The sequence below is a fragment of the Hydra vulgaris genome, chromosome 05, assembly GCF_038396675.1.
Source record: "Hydra vulgaris chromosome 05, alternate assembly HydraT2T_AEP".
In the NCBI taxonomy this organism is placed as follows: domain Eukaryota; kingdom Metazoa; phylum Cnidaria; class Hydrozoa; order Anthoathecata; family Hydridae; genus Hydra; species Hydra vulgaris.
In genome coordinates, this window is record NC_088924.1 from 14,127,361 (window position 1) to 14,149,267 (window position 21,907).

At 27.4% G+C, this 21,907-nt stretch overlaps 1 protein-coding gene and 1 long non-coding RNA gene across 3 annotated transcripts in view; both read right to left on the bottom strand.

The window, feature by feature from the left end:
• Nucleotides 1-5,920: 5,920 nt before the first annotated feature.
• On the bottom strand, nt 5,921-8,647 carry LOC136080599 (uncharacterized). The gene is made up of 3 exons (XR_010638553.1): nt 7,974-8,647; nt 7,679-7,775; nt 5,921-6,110 (listed from the first exon to the last, which is right to left on the bottom strand). It is a non-coding gene; the product is annotated as an uncharacterized LOC136080599 (long non-coding RNA).
• Nucleotides 8,648-21,071: 12,424 nt separating this feature from the next.
• Nucleotides 21,072-21,907, bottom strand: part of LOC136080600 (lysyl oxidase homolog 2-like) — a 33,202-nt gene continuing 32,366 nt past the window's right edge. For both annotated transcript variants that reach the window (XM_065797451.1, XM_065797452.1), the window contains exon 12: nt 21,072-21,864. In XM_065797451.1, the coding sequence (XP_065653523.1) occupies nt 21,689-21,864 (176 nt within the window). In that variant the 3' untranslated portion in view covers nt 21,072-21,688. The remainder of the gene's footprint in view (nt 21,865-21,907) is intronic.

The window sequence follows — 21,907 nt, forward strand, 5'->3', positions numbered from 1 at the left end:
CTCCAGATGTCAAATATTTGTATTATTTTTTTTTCATTTTCCTTAGATACCCTTGAAGCATGTTTTTCCGCGGTATAGCGAATCAAAAATCAGAAAAAAAAAATTTTTGGTCCACCCTAGTATACAATTTGGTTTTTTTTTTTAGTTTGCATATATGCATATATATTATATGCTTATATGCATATATATGTTTGTATGTGTGTATATAAACGCCCACCTACATACATATATTACATACTATATCATATATATAATATATATATATATATATATATATATATATATTACATATTATAAAAGATTGCTATTTTTTAAAATATTAAAATCTATTTGATGTTACATACTTCAGGTTTTAATGTTTTTCTCAAAATATAGGTATGTAAAGCATGTTTTCATAAAGAACATCTAAAGAAAGAAAGCCCATTAGCCTATGAAAAATGGCATAATAAACATAAATGTGCTTTTAATTACCAAGGACTACCTGGTGGATTGGAGCCAGAGGGAGCCCGCAGAATATGGAGTAGATCTATTGAAAAACATAATCTACGAAATACTGATTTCTATGGTGATGGCAAAGGTTATGATGCTGTAAAAAATGTTTATCAAGGTGTTCTTGTAAATAAACTTGAATGTGTTGGCCATGTGCAAAAAAGAGTTGGAACACGTTTACGTAATTTAAAAAAAAAGAAAAAGGTCTTGGTGGTCGTGGAAATTTGACCGATGCAACTATCGATCGTCTCCAAAATTATTATGGCATTGCAATTCGCCAAAACAAAAATAATTTAAATGCTATGAAATCTACTGTAAGAGCTACACTTTATCATGTTGCTTCATCAAAAAATGAAAATTTACATTTTCCTCACTATCCAGAAGGTTCAGATAGTTGGTGTCGGTATAATCGTGACAAAGCAAACCATACCTCAACATACAGACCTGGTCCTGGCTTACCAATATCTATTGTTTGGAAACTTAAGCCAATTTATGATGAATTAAGTAGTGACATTCTTTTAAAAAAATGTCTGCATGGCCTTACCCAAAATAACAATGAGTCTTTTAACATGACAATATGGGAGCGTATACCAAAAGGCCATTATGTCTCGCTTAGACATTTTCAGTTTGGCACTTTTGATGCAGTTGCCCATTTTAACATTGGTAGACAAGCTAGTGTTTTAGTTTTAGAAAAAATGAATTCAAGACCTCGAAAGTATTTGTTAGAAGGATGTAAGAAAATTAATCAAAAGTGATTATACTTAGCCATATGTAAAAACACAGAACGAGCAAAGAAACACTGACAAGTATTTTGTGGTAAAAAGGAGAGTCGATATGACGAATCTATTGAAAAAGAGCAAAACCCATATCAAACTGGTGCATTTTAAGATTTAACTTTTTTTATTATATATAGATTTGCATATTTATTTACACTATTTTGAAATTTTTTATCTTAGCATTTTTAAAAGCTGCTTTTCTCAGAAAAAGAGTTTTTAAGACCCCGGCCAGCATATCTAAATAACTAAAAGTAGTGTTAAGCTAAAATTTTAGGTATGAATTTGTTTGATTGTCTTCTGTGATTTAAACGTGACAGATTTTTTTTTTAATTGAATCCAGTCATTAAATAGGTCAACAAAGTCACAGAACTACCTTGTTATAAGAAGTATGCTAAAAAGATTTTGTTAAAATTGTGTACATCTTTAGATACGTTGGCCGGGGTCTTTCAATATTTTGGTGTTTTTGGCACCTGCTACAGCTACCATTTTACCCCCAAAAATTTTTTTTTGTTTTTTTCAGTTAATTTTGTTATTTACTTTTTTTATTTATTTTTTTTTTTTTAAGTTTACAATGTTAGTCGTGTTACATAATTCATAAGCCGTAATACATAAACATAAGTCGTAATACAATTGCGCAAATAATACAATTCAGCGTACTAATAATATAAAGCTAGGTTTCCAAAAGAAGATCGTAAGGATCTTATCATCGGAACCTTAAAAAGTAATATTTATAACGTATATATATAAAACAAAATATATATATATATATATATATATATATATATATATACACACATACACATACATATATATATATATATATGTAAAACATATATACATATTCATATATACACACACACACACACACACACACACACACACACACACATATATATATATATATATATACATACAAGATTTAACGTATTTACATTATGCAAAGATACAACACATTTTAATATATAATAAGCTTGAATATTTAACAAATACAATTTACATTTATTTTAGTAGAATTTTAGAATGTTGTCCATATAGAGAATTAATATTTTCAACTGAATTTTAAAAACAGGAAGAGTAATAGAAGGATCAAAGTTTGGTAATACTATTTTATTCCAAAGATAATACAAAATTGATTGAACTTAGTTCTACAAAAAGGTTCACTTAAAAAACTAAAATTTCTTAATGTGTATTTATTTATTGGTTTTAAAAAAAAAAGGTCGTTAAAAACAAATAAAGATAAATCGTTTTTCCATATAAAAGTAAAACATAAGACATTAAATACGTTCAGTTTATAAACATCTAAAACCTTCATATAATCAAAAAAATATTTTGAATGTGAAAAGCGATCCGCATAATTAACTACGCGGATTGCATGTTTCTGACGGCGATAAAGATGTTGTAATTTACTTTTATCCGTACTTCCCCAGGCGATGATTGCATAATTTATATAATTGTGTATAAATGAATAATAGAGTTGGGTTAGGTTTTTTTTGTTTAGATAATTTCGGGCTTTGTATAAAATGCCAATGTTTTTAGAAATTTTTGTGCTTATATGATCAATATGTTTTCTCCAAGTAATATTCTCATCAAGATAAACACCTAAGAATTTTATAACGGTATCTCTTTTTATTATCGTTTCATCAGTATAAATTTGAGGCATATTACTTGGTAAAAACGTTTTTTTGCGCAGGAGTGAAAGATAATCCATTTTGTTTTGTTAATATTTAAAGTTAATTTATTAGCTTTGAACCAATTAGAAATGTGATTGAGTTCTTTGTTTGTAGTTGAAAAGAGTTCATAAACATCAGTATGGGATAAGAAAAGATTAGTATCATCAGCGAACATTATATTTTTCAATTTAGAAGCATTGTTTAAGTCGTTTACATAGATTAAAAATAGTAGTGGTCCGAGAATAGAACCTTGTGGAACACCACAGGTTATGCTCAGGGGTTCACTTTGCTGACCATCATTACTATACACAAGTTGTTTTCGATTTGTTAAATAGCTTTTAAACCATTTTAAAATTTTATTGTTTAAACCATAATGTTTAATTTTTTTGATTAAAATTCGGTGATCGACCGTACCAAAAGCTTTTGATAGGTCAATAAAAACACCTAGTGTATATTGAGATTTTTCAAAAGATTCAGAGATGTTATGTATAAATTGAATAATGGCATGTTCAGTTGAACTTCCTTTTCTGAAACCATACTGATTGTCATGAAATAAGTTGTTGTAATTAAAATAATTGTATACTCTGTTGAAGATAATTCCTTCTAAAGTTTTTTTTTAAAGAAAATATAGAAAGAACAGAGATAGGACGATAGTTACTGATATTGGATCTGTCGCCTTCTTTATGGATAGGGGTAACCCTGGCAAGTTTTAAACGTTCAGGAAAAATACCTTGATGAATTGATGCTCTGAAAATTTTAAAAAGAACATTTTTTAATTGTTCGTAGCAATCTATAACAATATTCCCGTTTATTTCATCTGCACCAGGTGCTTTATTTTTTTTTAAGGATTTGAAAGCTTTTTCAAACTCATCAAATGATAGTTCGGCAGATAATTCTTCAGAGCAAATATCTTTATCAATAGGTACCAAAAAATCATAAAATGAGGTTTGGGTATTTGGCATTTTTCTTGACAGAGTTGATCCAATTTCAGTGAAATATTTATTGAATTCATGAGCTATTATTTGTGGTTCATACAAGCTATTGTTATCGACTTTCAGCATTTGTGGCAAAGAGCTTGAGCATGTTTTTTGTTTTCCAGTAATTTCTTTTAATACTTATAAGTGCTTTTTGAGTCATTTTTAACTTTATTAATTAATTTTGAATAATTAGTTTTTTTTAAATTTTTTCGAATTTTTTCGAAAAGATTTTTGTAATCTTTGTAAATTTTTTCACTAGCTGGTGTTTTTGTTTTTAGATATTTAATGTATAGCTTTTGTTTTGTTTTGGATGATTTTTTGAATCCTTTGGTAATCCAGGGATTATTAAAGTGTTTTGTTTTTAATGTAACTGTAACAATTGGAAAAATTAGATTCGTAAATAGAGGCAAATGTTTCAAAGAACTTTTCATAAAGGTTGTTCGCGTTTTCATTAAAATTTAAGTGTTTCCAATGTAATAATGAGAGCTGATTTTTGAAAGACTCAATATTTGATGGTTTAAAAAAACTTTTATTTATAACTTTATTTAATTTTTGTTGTGGTTGGTTAGTGTTTATGGTTAGAAAAATAGGAAAGTGGTCTGAAATATCTGTTTTAAGATGCCCAATTTTATATCACTGTTGAACAAGTCTGTGGAAATAATATTATCCAGCAAGGTTGCTGAATTTTTTGTTACTCTAGTTGGACGATTTATTAAAGGAATTGCTCCAGATTCAAAAATTGCATCATAAAAATTTCTAACTTTGTTATCGTCATTGTAGTCAAAACAATTCATATTAAAATCACCAATTAGAAAGTTTTTTTTCTTTTCGTTGTTACCTTTCGCAATAACTTTTTGCTGTAAAAACATGCTCAAGTTCTCGCTCACGCCATCTGGCGGTCGATAACAACAGCTAATTAAAATGTTTTTTGTTCGTTCATTAGTAATCTCAATTGTTAATATTTCTCCATCGCCGTCAGAAACGCAAAGATCATTTCTACAGCAATGCCTAATATTTTCATGAACGTAAATTAGAACTCCACCACCACGCTTATTTATTTGCCTTTCAAGAGAAATTATTTCAAAATGAGAAAGATAAAAATTAAAATTTTTATTAGTGTCGTTTGAGGTAGCCCAAGTTTCAGTTAAGCAAATTATATTAAAAAAGTATTTAGTTTCCTCAAGTAAATTTTAGAACTTTTCAAAATTACAATTAATGCTTCTGATGTTTGCGTGTAGAATTCTAATTTGAACGTTGCTAATTTGAACTATTATCCAAGTGAATTAAGAGGAATTCTATTTAAGAATTAACATTCTTAAATAGAATTCCTCTTAATTCACTTGGATAATAGTAAGAATATTCGATTTTTGTATCATGAAAATAATTAATATCTGGGTCGGAGTTTTCGTGTAATGAAAAAAATTTCGTTTCAAAAAAATTAAAGGCAAGAGTTTCAAAGTCACTTTTTAAAGCCACCCAGTCGGCAAATTTAGTTGTAAATGCGCATTAGAAACTCGTTTAAATACGTATCGATGTGGTATGAATGTTAGCCATTTTATCGTGTCGAATACGCATTAAAAATACGCATTAGATGCGTATAAAGACAGGTATACAATACGACGCCTACTGAGTATCAAACTCGCATTTGAAACTCTTGTAAACACGTATAAAATACGATAACCAGAGAATATTTAATACGATATTTTCCTGGTATTACATGCGCATTTAAAACTTTCCAGAATACGCATTATTTACGAATATTTGTTAGCCATTTTATCGTGTCAAACGCGCATTAAAAATAGACATCAGATGCGTATAAAGACAGGTATACAATACGACGCCTACTGAGTATCAAACTCGCATTTAAAAACGTATAAAACACGATAATCAGAGAATATTCAATACAATTTTATTAACTAATATGAATTCATAATATAATGAAAATGACTAGCAATAAGAAACCCGTAATACGGGTTATGAGTTATTAAATCATTAATAACAATAAAAACACATTAATAACTTGATATATTATCTAAAAAATTAAATACAAATTTATCTATAAATATTTTAACTTCCTATCAGCAACGTCATTGCTTATAGTTAACGACGAAGACCGCATCAACATCAGTTGAGTTCTTTTTAAAATCTGTCACAACACAGGTACCAGAAACGGAGAGTCAAGTAAAGCCTGCAAATACCTAAAAAATTAAATTAAAAAAAAATTACAATTTTTAATTACAAAAGTACTATTTGCATTTTATTGTTAGTAGAATTAGGATAATAATAACAGAAAATATATATTCCGTGACTACAGAATAATTAAAAAAGATTATAAAAAGGCTAGACAACACACTGGCAAATAACACCACAACTTAATAAAATATTTTATTAACTTAAATACTTGGACTGAAAAGATTTTATTTATTACAATATTTGAACAATCGAGGGACAATTATAGTTAAACAATTTAAACAATTATACCATAAAATAGCAAGCAAATCGTAAAATATTTCTTAGAAATGATCTATTTTTTTCATTTGACTACTATTTTCAAGTTGCCTATAAGCATTTACATTAACAACTTCATTGAGCCTAATACTATCTATTTCAATTTAACTATTATCATTAAACATATCCAGTAATCTTACTATCGCTGCAACTGAATAAATGAACGTAAAAGAATCTTACAAATTGTGATCTTTTCTAATCAAAGACTTTATTTAAACTTAAGATTTATTGAAATCCATATCTTTTTATATGTTTACATACATTAGTCGTTTATCAAAAATATTAAACAACATTTATTTACATCAATTATTTTTAATTAAAAAAGAATCTAGACTACAATGCACAAAATTATTTTTACCTTAATGCATAAAAATAATAAATGCACAATCTTGTATGAAAAAATGAAGTAATGTCAATCAGTATATTTTACTCTAAATTAATTATTTATATATATATATATATATATATATATATATATATATATATATATATATATATATATATATATATATATATATATATATATATATATATATATATATATATATATATATATATATATATATATATATATATATATATATATATATATATATATATATATATATAGGGGAACATGGGGTAAAATGACGAGTGGGGCAAGATGACGACCAACAGTTATCTCTTAAGCAAAACTAAATATAACAGTTGACTTTAGCTGAAAGGGAAGTAGATTAATTTTACTAGATTTATCAATGGTTTCTTTTTAAACATTATTTTTGTGAAGAAAGCTAAGTATTAAAAAAGTTTTTCCGACATTGAAAAAAAAACTTTTTATCCTCGTTTGACTTGATTTATTACATCGCTACATCACCAGCTAAAGGTAAGTTTTATTTTTTGGGACAGACTAAGATAAAGGCATTTTTCGAAACAGTCGTCATCTTGCCCCATGTTCCCCTATATATCTATTCACATACCTTTAAAAAGTGGTATTGCACTTTACACAATGAAATATGGAAATACATCATCATTTTTTTCAACTACTTTCAAAAGGAATTTATTTTTTTCTAGTCTGTTATTTTTTCTAAGAAAGAATATTTATAAAGATACAGAGAAATATAAAATAAACTGAAATATAGGCAGATTTATGTTTATAAACTTTTGTGTCAACAAATTACAGTCAGTTTTCCATGTTAAATACATAAAATATATATCTAATATAACATATATCAAATATCAAATAAATCCAATATCAAATAAAACAAAATAGTAAACTTACTCAAATCAGTATCAGTTATACTGTGTGAAGTAACAAAAAAACACTGTAGTTCTTTTCAATTGCTCTAAAAAATAACTTTCAGCTCTTTCCAATTGCACTAAAAAAAAAAAAAAACTTTCTTAAATAAGTTGCCAAGTTCTTAAGAATCTGAAAACAAATAAGTAAAAAAACAAAGAACAAACAAACATTTATTTGTTAAAACTACTATATTTAAACAAATTAAATTTAAAAAAGTGTAATGCCAATTCTCTTTAAAGGCTAAAAAAAAAATTTCAGCTCAAATTTGCTTGCATACCTTGCTTGTAAAACCATGTGAATAAGAAACACATTTAGAAAAGCCTAGAAACTACTTAAAGATGACATATGCAAAATTGAAGTTTGAACATTGACTGGACTAATTATTAGCAGATGTTTTTAAAAAATTCATAAAAATTTACATATATTCGTTCTTTTATATTGCATAAATACATCATATGATAAATCTGAAATAAAAAAATGTAATGGATAAGCAAATACAAAGAAAAACATCATATATGAATCGCAAATCAATATATCAGATAGAGATAAGATGTCATGATAAGAGAGTAGTAGTTGTTAAATATTGTTATTTCATGTTAGCTTTTAGAAAACAATTCATGTTGGTACGTCATGGTTCTAAAAATTCAAATTAAGATATAAACAAAATGTATATGTGGCAAAATGATTTTTCTTGAGTGGCTTTTAGTGAATGATTAAAAGCAGTGACTTTCAATAATAAAACCACTTATAATTTTTAACAATAGACACCAACATAAAGGTAAGCCAAATGTAACAACATTAGTAACATAAATAACAACTTTATGCAAAATCTTGCTCAACACGTTTGCCAAGTCACACACTTTGAAAACATGATCCATAAATATTATAAGAAGTGTTTATATATGTTATATAAATTTAAATAAATATATTGTGTTTTATAGTTAGTATATATGTTTATATTATGATGTTTCTATGTCATGGAAACAACATAATATAAACATATATACTAACTATAAAACACAATATATTTATTTAAATTTATATAACATATATAAACACTTCTTATAATATTTATATACACAATAGATACATTTTATACTATTTTAAAAATACATTTATAAAACAATTATATAACACATATTACCACATACATATATTTATCAAAAACTTTTTAATTCTGAACATAATATAAACATATATGCAAACTATAGACATATATAACTTGAATTGCGTGAACAAAAAATTTTAAAATAACATGAAAAAATCTAAAAAGGTTCATATATATTTATATATAAAGACATATATCTCGTAATAAAATATCAAATTATAATCATATTTAATTTAAATCAAATACTTATTGAATAAAGAACAAAAAACAGATAAAAGAACTGCAATCCTAATAACAAAATTTAACGTTTAGCAACAAATAAAATGTCAGCGTTGGCTCAAAATTTTAACTTATTTTTCTAAATTTTCTAAAACAGAACAAAAAAAGGTAATAGTATAACAGAAATGTCAATAAAATAGTAATCAACGGAATAAAATAAGTAAGGTATGAAATGATAGGATTTAACGTATATTTGAATTATATTAATTTAGGACTTCATAAAACTAAATTAATAAATTTAAAAGTAGTAATAAATATTTTTATGATAAAGTTTTAGTAACTCTTTTAGTGCAAAAAAGTACTGTAACTGTACTGGAGATAATTTACTAAATTTCTCAAAGGAAACCTTTTTAATTTAAATTTTATTTTTGCTATATCAGTTTAAGCATGCGCTTTAAAAGCAAAGATTTTCGTTTTTCCTTTATTTGGCAATATTTGATCAAAATCGGGTTCGATATCATATCCGATTTTGATCAAATATTATAAATACGTATTTTTGATAAATAAGTGGTATTGAACTCGAATTCGAAACTTAAAACTAAATGCGTATTTTTCTGGTATCAATGGCGGTATGTTATACGTGATCAATACTACGAGTATTTACAATACTAGATATGCCGACTGGGCATGATTAGTTATAACAAATAAATTAAAAAGGAATTCTTTTTGAGAACGAACACATTTACTTCCGAAATTCTCTAGAAAAAATTTTATCATATTTAATAACTGCATACTTACCTTCGAGTCGCAGCTTTTTGACTTGATCCCACAACTTTTTTCGGTTTTCGATCGTTTCTTTAGCGAAATCCTCATTAACATAAATCCCTGTTCCTCGCAAGTTTTTTGTAGCATTAAGTATTTTTGTTTTGTTTTAAAAATTTAACATTTTTAGGACAACAGTTCTTGGTTTTTATTTTCTTTAGGTTGGCCTATTTTATGAGCTCTTTTTATAACTATATCATTTTTAATTTTTAGTTGGTTTTTGAACATTTCCTTTACTACATTTTCGCACTCAGCCCAATTTTCATTTGTTTTTTCATATATCCCGTCTATTCTTAAATTATTCCTTCGAGACCGGTTCTCCAGATCTAATGCCTTTTTATTTAAATTGTTAATTTCTTTTTCATAACGCTTCGTGATCTGATTTAATTTTTCCGTGATGCTTATTTCTTGAAAGTTTTTTTAAAATCGCGTAGGTCTTTTTCTATGCTCAAGACTTTCGATTTGTTAGTGTCTACTTCTTTTGTATATGAAGTTAAATTTATAAAATATTGATATTTACTCAAAAAAAATTTTTCAGGGGTTTTCCACCTTAAAGCAAAATTTTAAGTCTTAAAATGTTTGCGTAGGGGTTGGCCTTGGCCTTGTAACATGTGGCCTTGGTCTCGCTACTTTTGATCTTGTTAACAACTCTGTAATTTACCACCATGGCCTCGGTACTTTACCACCACGTAACTCAGTGATTTATCGCCATGGCCTACTTAAATAACACGACCTGATTTGTTGCATTTTCCGTATAAAAAAAAAGAGACCAGTTTTTTTACGGCTTATGTCTAAAAGCTAGAGCTCTTGTTATTATCAAGAGTCGTGTTTTCACTATAAATGCTTTAGTTTAATTTTATTAAAATGATTAAATAATAGTTAGATATTTTTAAGAATAATTATTTTATGTTTTGCTGGTTTTTTCTCTTACTGATTGCCTGCTTCAGATTATATCAATAACACAGAATACGAAAATAGGCTTTCAGATAGCTATATCAACATATATCAAGATATATGTTAGTATCGACATGCTACTAAAATAACCTTATATGTTGCTAAAACTCTCCATTGAAAATCATTTTGAAGGTTTGTAATTTTGTATTTATTACAATTGCAATTATTAGATTTTCTTAGTAATGTTTACACTGCAAAACTGTGTTTTGCAATGTAAATAATTATACTGTATGTTTCAAACGCAACAAATTAGGCCATTTAATTACAGTAGGCCAAGAAATATTATGCATACCAACTGTTTTGGAAGAAATATTAACCATACCAACCGTTTAAAATACTAAACTTTTCATTGTCTTATAAAAGGCTATCATATTTCTTTACCAGGCTATCATATTTATTTACCTGAATAGTTTCGCAGTGATGAAAATTACAAATTAAAAAACTGTAGTATGTTAGAAAAATCGTAGACAAAAATTGTCTACGATTTTTTTACTAAAGATGTAATATGTATTTGCAAAATGCAGCCCAATATCAAAACGGTAAATATTTTCCCGAAGATTGAGAAAATAATCTTTATAAAGAAGTTGTTTTTGTTTTAATGATTGTAAGGCTTCGAAAATTTATTCTTATGTTGTGAAATTCTCACCTAAGGTTTTCATAACAGGTTATTACCTCAACGCACCAATCAAAACTAAAAGTAAGAACTGTTGTTACCGATAAATATTCTACCAATGTTAATGCAATTTTATAGTTTGAAGTAACTGCTGGTTGCATTGCAGGGAATATATTTCAAAAAGCTTATTAAGAGATCAATTAATAAACAGGCAAGAAAAAGCAATAAAAATTAATTATCAAGTCACTTATCTCGGAAACAACAAACAAGTCGTCAAACTTAAATTGGCAATACTTGACAAAATGTTGAGTTATTTTCCTGAAAGAATACTTATCATTGTTATATAACTTATCTATTACACTTAATTTAAAACAGAAACTCAATTCACCTAATCAACTCAGCAATGCTGCTGTGAAAGGTGATAACAAACCCTTACTTAAAAAAGAAATTGCTAACTGTATTGAAATTTGGTCAAATTGGAAATATTTTGCATTAACCAATCAAACTTCTCATGCTCTGAGAACAACACTACAAGCTACTGTATTTCTTATGAACAATTTACCTGAAGTTGACTATATATTTGTACTTACTTTAAGATTAAAAATTGATTCTTTGGAGCTAGGTTTTAGTAATTATTGTTAAATTGCCAGTGGTAGACCTTTTGTGTGTCTTTTAGAAATATACAATAGTGAAAAGATTTTGGCAGAAGTCTGCTCTATAATATTTTCTGAGAGGGAAATATTTATCAGACATTTGATAGTCCTTAAAAAATATTATGCAAGATATTGCTTAGTTGTCTGCTATATACTATAATACTTAAATACTATAATGCTTAAATACTATAATACTTAAATACTATAATACTTAAAAAAAGTAAATACTTAAATCGGCATTCTGAAGACAACATACTTATACTATACTATACATATACTATAGCAAGTTACAATAGTAAAAAATTAGAAAAAAGATTTATATGTTAAACTTATGAGAGCCTATAATTCAATTCAACCTCTGACTGATTTTATTTTTTATCTTTTTAGTACTCTATATGCTATTTATCCTATTCTAATCAAGTATTGCATTTATTCTTTTTCAATTAAAAATTTGAAGAACAAGTTGTTATGGTAGTGTTGATTTTACTAGTGAAAATCACTAAAAAGGAATAATGAAATATAGTCCCGTATTGTCAACGATATCATTTATAATAATTTGCAAAAAGAAATTACATATTCAGCAAGTAAAAGAATTCAAAAAAAGACAAAGATCAAACAAATATTCCTAGTAAAAAGGTATTTCTTAATATAATTTCAATTATAATAAATACAAAATTACAAACCTTTGATTATATTTTTAATGGAGAGTTTTAGGCAATCTTAGCAACATGTAAGTTTATTTTCAGAAGCATGTTGATATATAGCTATCTGAAAACTTATTTCAGTATTCTTTGTTATTGGAATAAAGTGAAGCAGGCAATCAGTTGGCAAAAAATCCAGCAAAAACTAATGTAAGTACTCAAAGAAAATCTAACTTTTATTTAACCATTTTAATAAAATAAGAATAAAACATTTATTGTAAAAACACGACTCAACCATAACAAAAACTCAAGCTTTTATACATAAACCGTAAAAAAACTTATAATTTTTTACGTAAAGTGCAACAAATCAGGCCGTGTAATTTAAGTAATTTAATTTAAGTAGGTCATGTTACCACGAGGAATTTTTGTGATTGATGCTATTTCTGCCGATTGCAAAGAGTGCCATGATGACGCTTAAGTTCAATGTTATTTGCAATTGTTTTAAAAGTTGCAAAAACCTGATTAAAAACATAATACATCAGTTATTCCATTATTGTATCTCCAAACCAAACTTATATTTCTTATTTTTCTGTTGAAAAAAAAAATTTTTGCAAAAAAAAATAGCTTTTTTAGCAAGCTAAAAAAATAGCCAATATAGTTTTGCAAAACTATATTAGCAAGAATGATACAGTTTTAGATACGTATTTACGAACTGCTTCTACGACTACTGAGCTGTCAGTAGTCATCTTATTTAATGAAAATTTCCAAAAGATAATTTATCATTGACTTTATAAAAGACAAATACAAAAACAAACCGGTGGAAAGGCAACTTTGTAAGATAAAATTTGTCAATTACTGGGACATTTCTAAGGATGTTTTTAATTTTAATTTACTTCTTTACAAGTATATGATTTATTTATTAGTTTGTTACTTTTTGTTACAATATTTTACATTTTAATTGTATTTTCTAACAAAGTAAATCAAAAAAATTTTTTACACTAGATATGACGAATTTTTGTTTAAATGCAACTTTTATTCATTTTAATTCAAAGTTATCCAATCAAATTTTAATATGCATAAACATAACACAAAGTTGTGTAACTTTTCATATAAAGTAAACGTATACATTTCATATTTTTTGCTGGAACATGGCTTTATAAATAAAATTGTTTGCACAGACGTCACAAGTTTGGTGCAACCTCAGTGAAGATTATTTCAGATAAAATTTTAAAAGCATCTCACATTTTGTAAGTTTGTGACGCTCTTTGGACCTGCTAATCAAGCATGGACAAAAAAAAGTCACAAATAGAAGGGACTGACAAATGAAACACTCCATTATCCAACTTTTGAAAAATTACTTAAAGTTGTTGAGGACAATGTTTTCACAGAGAAGTAATTAAAAATACTTTCAAGGAATATTTCCTCAAGAATATGTCAAAAATTTAAACATGGATCGTAAATTAGGTGCGTAACGTTTAGCCCAAGCAAATCAAAATAAATTGATCATTAATGAAATACTACTTGACAATGTTTCAACAATTCCAAGAGATTTGAAATTCAATTTGCTGAAATTTGAAACTTTGAACGCAGGTTTTGATTACCCATTTGAAATCAAAATTCAAGAAAATCAAGGATATTTTCCAGTTAATGCATCAATTTCAAAATAAAAATCCCTTAAAAAGATGTTGCAAATTCCAAAAAAGTAAAAAAAGGAAACCGTAAAATGCCAAATTTGAGAATTTAGAGTATTGAGAGTTTGCTTGAACAAAAACAAAAGTTCGATAAAGACAAATCGGAAGAGCAACGTGAAGAAAAGCTACGCGAAGATAAGAAAGCTGTAAAAGAATGTTTAGCGTTGATCTGGGCAAACAAAAAAAATTAAACCATAAATCTACTAAGCGTCCACAAAGACACCAAAATTTGTAAATTACTTTTTTCTTTTTTATTTTAAAGTAATTTCAGAAATAGCATATCTTACGTTTTCTTCATTAGAGTTAATATAATTTCTCTCTTTATTCGGGAAATTATGAATATATATTAATTAATAATTAAAATTTATTAATCAATAATTTAAAATATAAACAATAAGATAAAAAATCATTGTAGTATCCCAGACTTTAAAACTCTCTCCCCCCTTTTTTTTTTACTAATTGTATTTTGAAAAATCATATCTTATTTTTTGACTTTTTGCGAATGTTTGCACTTTTAAATAATATATCTTCCTTTATCACTAGGGGTATCTATAAAGTACGTACGCAGTAAAACAACTGATTTAGGATTCCCCTCCCCTCTTGTACGAACCTCTACGCCTTCGAAGACTCCCCCTCCCTCTCCGCGTACGTACGAATTATTTTTTTTCAAAACAAATGCTCTCTCCCTCCTTCCCCAACGCATAAATATTTCAAAACAATTAAAACAAAAACAAAAAAACATTTAGTTTATTTGATATTTCTCTGTACTTAATTAAAACTTAAATTGTTATTTAATGTACTTATCTCAAAATGTTACAACATATTTTAACATTTTAAGAGAAATGATAAGAACTGATAACAATTTGCGTACAGTAATTTAAAAAAAATAATTCAAGAAAAATTAGCTTTTATTTGTTATGTACATTTAACTTTCTTGTAGTAACTAAACGTGGGGCAAATCAAACATCGCTCTGAAAAAAAAAAGAACAAATAATTTAAAGTATGTTAGCGAATGTACATAACCTTCAAATTTTGCGTCAAATAGAGTGTTCTAGAAAATTGGTTTAAAACATATTGAAAGATACATTACTACTGATGATAGAATTCGAAAGCCGCCGCCAAGAAAAACTTCAACCAATATAGATTAAACTTTGGTTTAGGAAAATTTTTGCAAACCTTAATTGATTTAGCCGATTTCGTTTTGATACAAGGGTTCTTTTCTTTGCTATACAGCCTCAAAGAGCGGCTACTTTTAAACGACGACGAATTGTTGAGGCTGACACAACTTCGTGATGCAGTTTTTCAATTTTTAATTTTATTTTATTAGAAGTTAAAAAGGTTCTGTTTTAGATATCTTAACAATTTAGCAATCTATATTGGTTGAAGTTTTTCTTGGCGGCGGCTTTCGAATTCTATCATCAGTAGTAATGTATCTTTCAATATGTTTTAAACCAATTTTCTAGAACACCCTATTTGACGCAAAATTTGAAGGTTATGTACATTCGCTAACATACTTTAAATTATTTGTTCTTTTTTTTTTCAGAGCGATGTTTGATTTGCCCCACGTTTAGTTACTACAAGAAAGTTAAATGTACATAACAAATAATATTTATAACACTTTGTTCCGGTTCTCGCTAACGAGTTTTATTGAAAAACTCTAAAATAATAGAAATAGCATGGAAAATAACTTCAAGTGATTGCACAATTAAAGAATCAAACTCATTATTTTGTGTGTTTTCAATCAGTTTGTAGTAAATCATATCTGAAGATGAGTATCTTTTTTTATGTGTGTAGAAGTCAAATACAAAATGCTTTCAAGTATTTTAATAATGCAAAGGACCTGTGATCCACAAGGGACCTCTTAGTAGTTTGTCAATAATTCGTAACGCACCAACTTTAGCTATAAATACAAGACTTGTGAAATCTTTCTTAATAGCTTTTAGTAAACTATTTAGATTACGGATTTGTAAAACTATTTGGATACAGATTAAGTAATTCTATTAAAGCATCCTTGTGATAATATAGGGCGCCCTATATTATAACAAGGATGCTTTAATAGAATTACTTAATCTCCGTATTCAAATAGTTATGTCTTAATCCAAATAAGTTTACTAAAACTTATTATGAAAGAAATTTTTAAATTCTTTTGAAAAATTCTGTTACAAGATAATTATGAGAATATGCAAAACTATTGTTAGTTCCATTTATTGGAAATCGTTTTAGTATTTTGTATTATAATGTAGCTCAATTTAAAACTTAATCAGTTTCAGACACACAATTCAGTAGAAAATGGAGTTTGCTGATAAAATTACTCATATCTTTCATATTTTCTTTGACATTCAGTGGTAAAATAAATGGTTGAGAGAACTAAAAAGTAAAAGTATCACAAACCGGACAGTGCGCAAAAGCGGACACTTATTAGGAAAACTTAATATCTTCACTAAAAATAAAGATATTTGCAAAGTTTAATAAAGTTTTTAATTTTTAGTGTGTGGAAAATTATAAAATTTCAATAAAAAATTGTTTAAATCATTGCTTTAATAAGATATTTAAGTTTAAACAAAATCTAACCTTAAAGATCAAACTTTTTTTTAGAAATTAGGTTCTTAGCATAAAAGAATTAAAAAGGCAATTTAAAAACAAAGGTAAGGTATTTTTTTGGAAATTTTCTGCTGATTCTAAAAATAGTTTTAGATTTTCAAAATCTTACTCCGTTAAAAAGTTATGACGGAAACAAGGTTTACTTTAGTTTTCACCTTAAACCAGACACAATAAAACTTTGACGGTTAGATCAAGTTAAAAGTTTAATGAGAGATCATTTAATTTAAAATGATGAAAAGTGTTTGTTTAAAAATAGAATGCCTAGTAGCAAATGGTATAAAAGGTTTATGAGTCGATGGCTCTTAGGACTAGGCAAAAGAGCAGCTACAAGCTTCGCATCTTTGAGAGCAGGGTCGTGCACACCAGAAATTATTGCCCGTTATTTTTATGTTTTGAAAAAACATTTTGATTTAGCAAAAATAGATTTTAGTAAAGCCATGCATTTGTGGAACTGTGATGAAACTGATTTCAATGGTGACAAAGGCGATACGAAAGTAATTACCAGAAGAGGTGCAAAGCGTCCACTAGTATTAACTGGAAATAACGAAAAAATAAACTACACTGTTCTTAATTGTGTTAATGCTAACGGATTCCTTCCACCTTCTTTTATTGTTTACAAATTATAAAATTGACTCTATGATGATTGGATTAAAAGAGGCCCACCAAACACACTTTACACAATATCCGCCACCTAGTTGGATGGAAAGTAATCAATTTTTGCAGTGGCTCGATGAAATTTTTGTTCTTGACATTCAAAAAAATGGTGGTCAACATATTTTACTTTTGGATGGTCACAGCACACGCGTGTCATTTAGTGTAGCCTTAAAATTTAAAGAAAACAATATAACACTAATTTGCATTCCTGCCCATTTATCTCACATTCTGCAGCCTCTTGATGTTGGTGCATGATGTTGGTGATATTTTAAGAAAATTTTATGCTGAAAGTGGTTTTAGCAATTTGTCCAAAAAAATTTTCCCAAGTCTCCTTGCACAGTTGAATAGAAGCAACAAAGATTACACTTGCACTCAAACTATTGCTGGTTTTGAAAACACTGGGCTTTTTCCATTAAATCAAAACAACATTGCGAAATTAAAATTACAAATTTGTCAAAATTAAATTAAAATTAAATCAAGACAATATTCACAACATTTCAAATTCGTCAAACTTTTAATAACGCTTTAATAACATTATTAGCAGTTACAAAATCACCACGCAGTTCAAGTTCTTTGCCTCAAAATGCTAAACAAACACAAACCTTAATTCCGCCTGCAACTCTAACTTCAATTCCAACTTTAAATTTAACTTCTAAAGAAAGTTGATGTAAAAATCAGTTTTGAAAGAGCTCTCTTGAAGCAAGTTCAATTCCAAAATGCTTATTAACATCCTGGAAAAAAAGCCAGAAATGTCACAACAGTGGCTGGTCAAGCTTTAACAGAAGAAGCATGGTTAAACTAGTTAAGAGAAGAAGAAGATGCAAAGCTATTAAAACGAACATACATTGAAATTGCAGCAGCAGAAGTAGAAACTCCTGCTAAGAAAGCCAAAAAAAAGGTATAAAAAGTGCCCAAAGTTTTTCGAAAATGAAAAGCCAGGTATGCAAGTTTTATGGAAAACTTGGGAAAAATCAAATTGCAGTTCGTGGATTTGCAAACCTTGTCTCCCAAAAAGATATATAAAAGGCGAAGAATTCTTTTGCACAAAAAGTTGCAGAACCTAGTTTATAAATTTTTTATTTTGATTTTAAACTCAAGGTTGCCCATGTTTTTTCATTTATTTTTTTCTGTTTGTATTTTTATTATGTTTATATTTTAACATTAAAATTAAAAATATTGAATTTATCAGTTTATGTTTTTTTCAAATTAATTTGGATCTATTTATGTAAATCAAATATAAACATTGTTAATTCAAAGAAAAAAAAAGCTAATTATGTGTGTAGACTGTCGGTAATTTTCAGGTTTTAGCAATATGTATTGATAACGTACTCCAAGCATACTTATTGAATATATCCATATTACCCCACCCTACCATACGCTTTGTTTTCTTATAAATCAAATTCAAGCTTAGCGCAAAATGAATACCGATAGAAACCACTCTCAGAAAACTTCCGATATTGATTGGTCTGTTAAAATTTTAAAGTCATTTTTACATGGTTTCCACTTACTATGTGTAACTTTAAAAACACGCGGAAACTGGCAATCGGGAAATTTTTGAACAAAAATTAACGCCGCGCCTACCATCTTCCAAAGTCATTACATAATTATAAAACAAAGAAACAAGTTTACAAAGTTTTTGGTTCTCTTCTGTTAAAACATTGGTCTCATTATATAAATTAAAAATTTTTATTTTCCTTCATGAGCTTTTACTGATTACGTTTTTACTGATAAGGGTTGTTTTATTAGGAATTTTTAAACGATTAGATGTATTATCAGAAAAATTTTCCACAGATGAAATAAAAGATTCACCTCACAACAATTCCAACTTTCTATGTCTTGCGTATTTTCTGTAACTTCATGATTTATCAACAGTTCATATTGACATGAAAAAGTTGTCTAAGAAAAGAATCGGAATACATGACAAAGTTGTCTAAGAAAAGTCTACATGAAAAAGTTGTCTAAGAAAAGAATCGGAAGATTTCTTTCTTGAACAATTCTTACCCCAAATGAAAATCACTCATTACAAACAAAAAAACGCACCCAATTAACTCTGAGAATGTGAAAACTCTTGAAATAATAAATAAATAGTTGAAGAATTTATTTCAATGCGAAGACAGACGAATTATCTAAATTTACTGGTATTTAAACAAAGATGAATCAATTTAAAGTAAAAAAAATGTTTTAAAAAAACAATACCAATACATGCAATATATTATTAATTTTTATGAGTGAGTTTAAGTTTTTCTACGCGTATTCATTTCTTGGACGAAGTTTTTCAAAAATAAACGATGGTTTTTTTCCGCAATAAAAAGCCACGCGACTAAACTCCGTTTTTAAGAACTTTAGATTCAAGTTACTCTATGCTTATTTATTGTATTTTTTTAAAACTCTATTAGATTAAAAGCTGGTGACCTATTTGATAACAATAATTTGAAATTTCTAGATTTATTGACCTTATTTTTTTTTTAGCTCTTTTCTAAAGAAAAAACGATAGTACGTTGTTTACATTTCCTGTTCTTGTATAGCCACATTTTCAAACCGAGTTAGATATTTTTTAAGTACATTGATTTTGGTCAGTTAAAACCTCTATTTAAATATACTTTCTTTTTACAATTACAATTGACTTTTTTAAATTTCATTAGAACTAAAGTTAATTACTTTGATTTATAACCTTTGTTTTATTCCTTGAACTTTTTTTTCATACAATGAGACAAAGTGGAAGATAAATATAAATTTTTTTCTTTCATATAAAAATGCTGTAAACATTTCTATGATAACTATTTTTACAAGAGCGCGTGATCTTATTCATGCAGTCTTTTTTAAATATCATTAATGAGGAGCTCATTAAATGTCATTAACGAGGAGCTCATTAATTGTTTCTAACGAAGAGCTCATTAAATGTTATTAATGACAAGCTCATTAAATATAGACCTCATTAAACATTTCTATGATAACTATTTTTACAAGTGTGCGTGATCTTATACATATAGTCATTATTAAATATCATTAATGACGAGCTCATCAAATGCCATTAATGAAGACCTCATTAAATGCTATTTCTGTAATTGTCTTAAGGTTTTCCTAGAGCTTTCTTAAGAATTAAAAAAATGTTTAAATTAATTCGAAAATTCACTTTAAGTAAGGAGAAAACTACTATTTTGAATTGAAGAAGTCAGTTGAAGAGCGAAAAAACAGGTTTTCTTAAGCTTTTTGGCATTTTATATCTTCTAATAAAAGATATAAAAAGTTTATTAAGCATGCTCTCATACATTTTTGTACTCTACTTACAAAACAACTTGGATGTGATTTGGCTTTAAGCTACGTTATACCTATTTAAATCATTCAAGTTAATATATAATACCACTATATCAAAATATTAAACAAGAACGCAAACAAGTAAAAAAAAAAAAAAAACGCAATCAAAACAAAATTTGATCGTTAGTTGCAACATTAAATTATGCATGTCAAATAAGAACTCAAAATAAAAAGTTCGGTAACAATTCACGGTACAAACACGGTGCAAAGATTCAAATTTGGAAAAAATTACATAAGAATTAAAGTTTAATAGACAAATATTGATGTTTAATTTACAAAAAACAATCACGGCTTCATTGCTTTTCCCTTAAGTCATTCAATTTAGCACTAATGATTTATTCATTCATACTTCATTCATACTTGTCATTCATTTATTCTTGACATTCACAGATTTTTATCAAGTTGTAAAATTCACAAAATAAGTTTCTAAACGTTGGATATTCATGTTGTTTTTGTTTAACAATTGGATTATTGTACCATAGCTTTGTCGGATTCAGTACTAAACTGTTCATAGTAACAGACATTGTAAATTCAAGAATCTGTTTTCATGTCGAATATGCGATCATCACATTTCTTCAACAAGAACAGCTTTTCTATGTGTTACTTCCGTTGAAAAAAACTTTTTTGGCCAGTTAAAATAGTTCCTAAGCTTAGAGTAGTTAATCGACTACTCTAAGCTTGGTAATAGCAGTTGCTAACAACGTGAAAGATGACGCAAATATTAGCATAACCCCCAAAGCTTATCTTTATCGTAATTGCTGGTTGTTGCGCACCATAAAACGTTTTCCTTAAAACCATCAGTAGTGCAATGGTTGTACTGTTTGTTTTTATAGACAAACGGAAACTTACAACACGCTCCATCACCCGTTCCACCGTGTGACATTCTTTCACAACCATCTGGCAAGCAATAATTGAAAATAATATAACTTATACCCAAAAA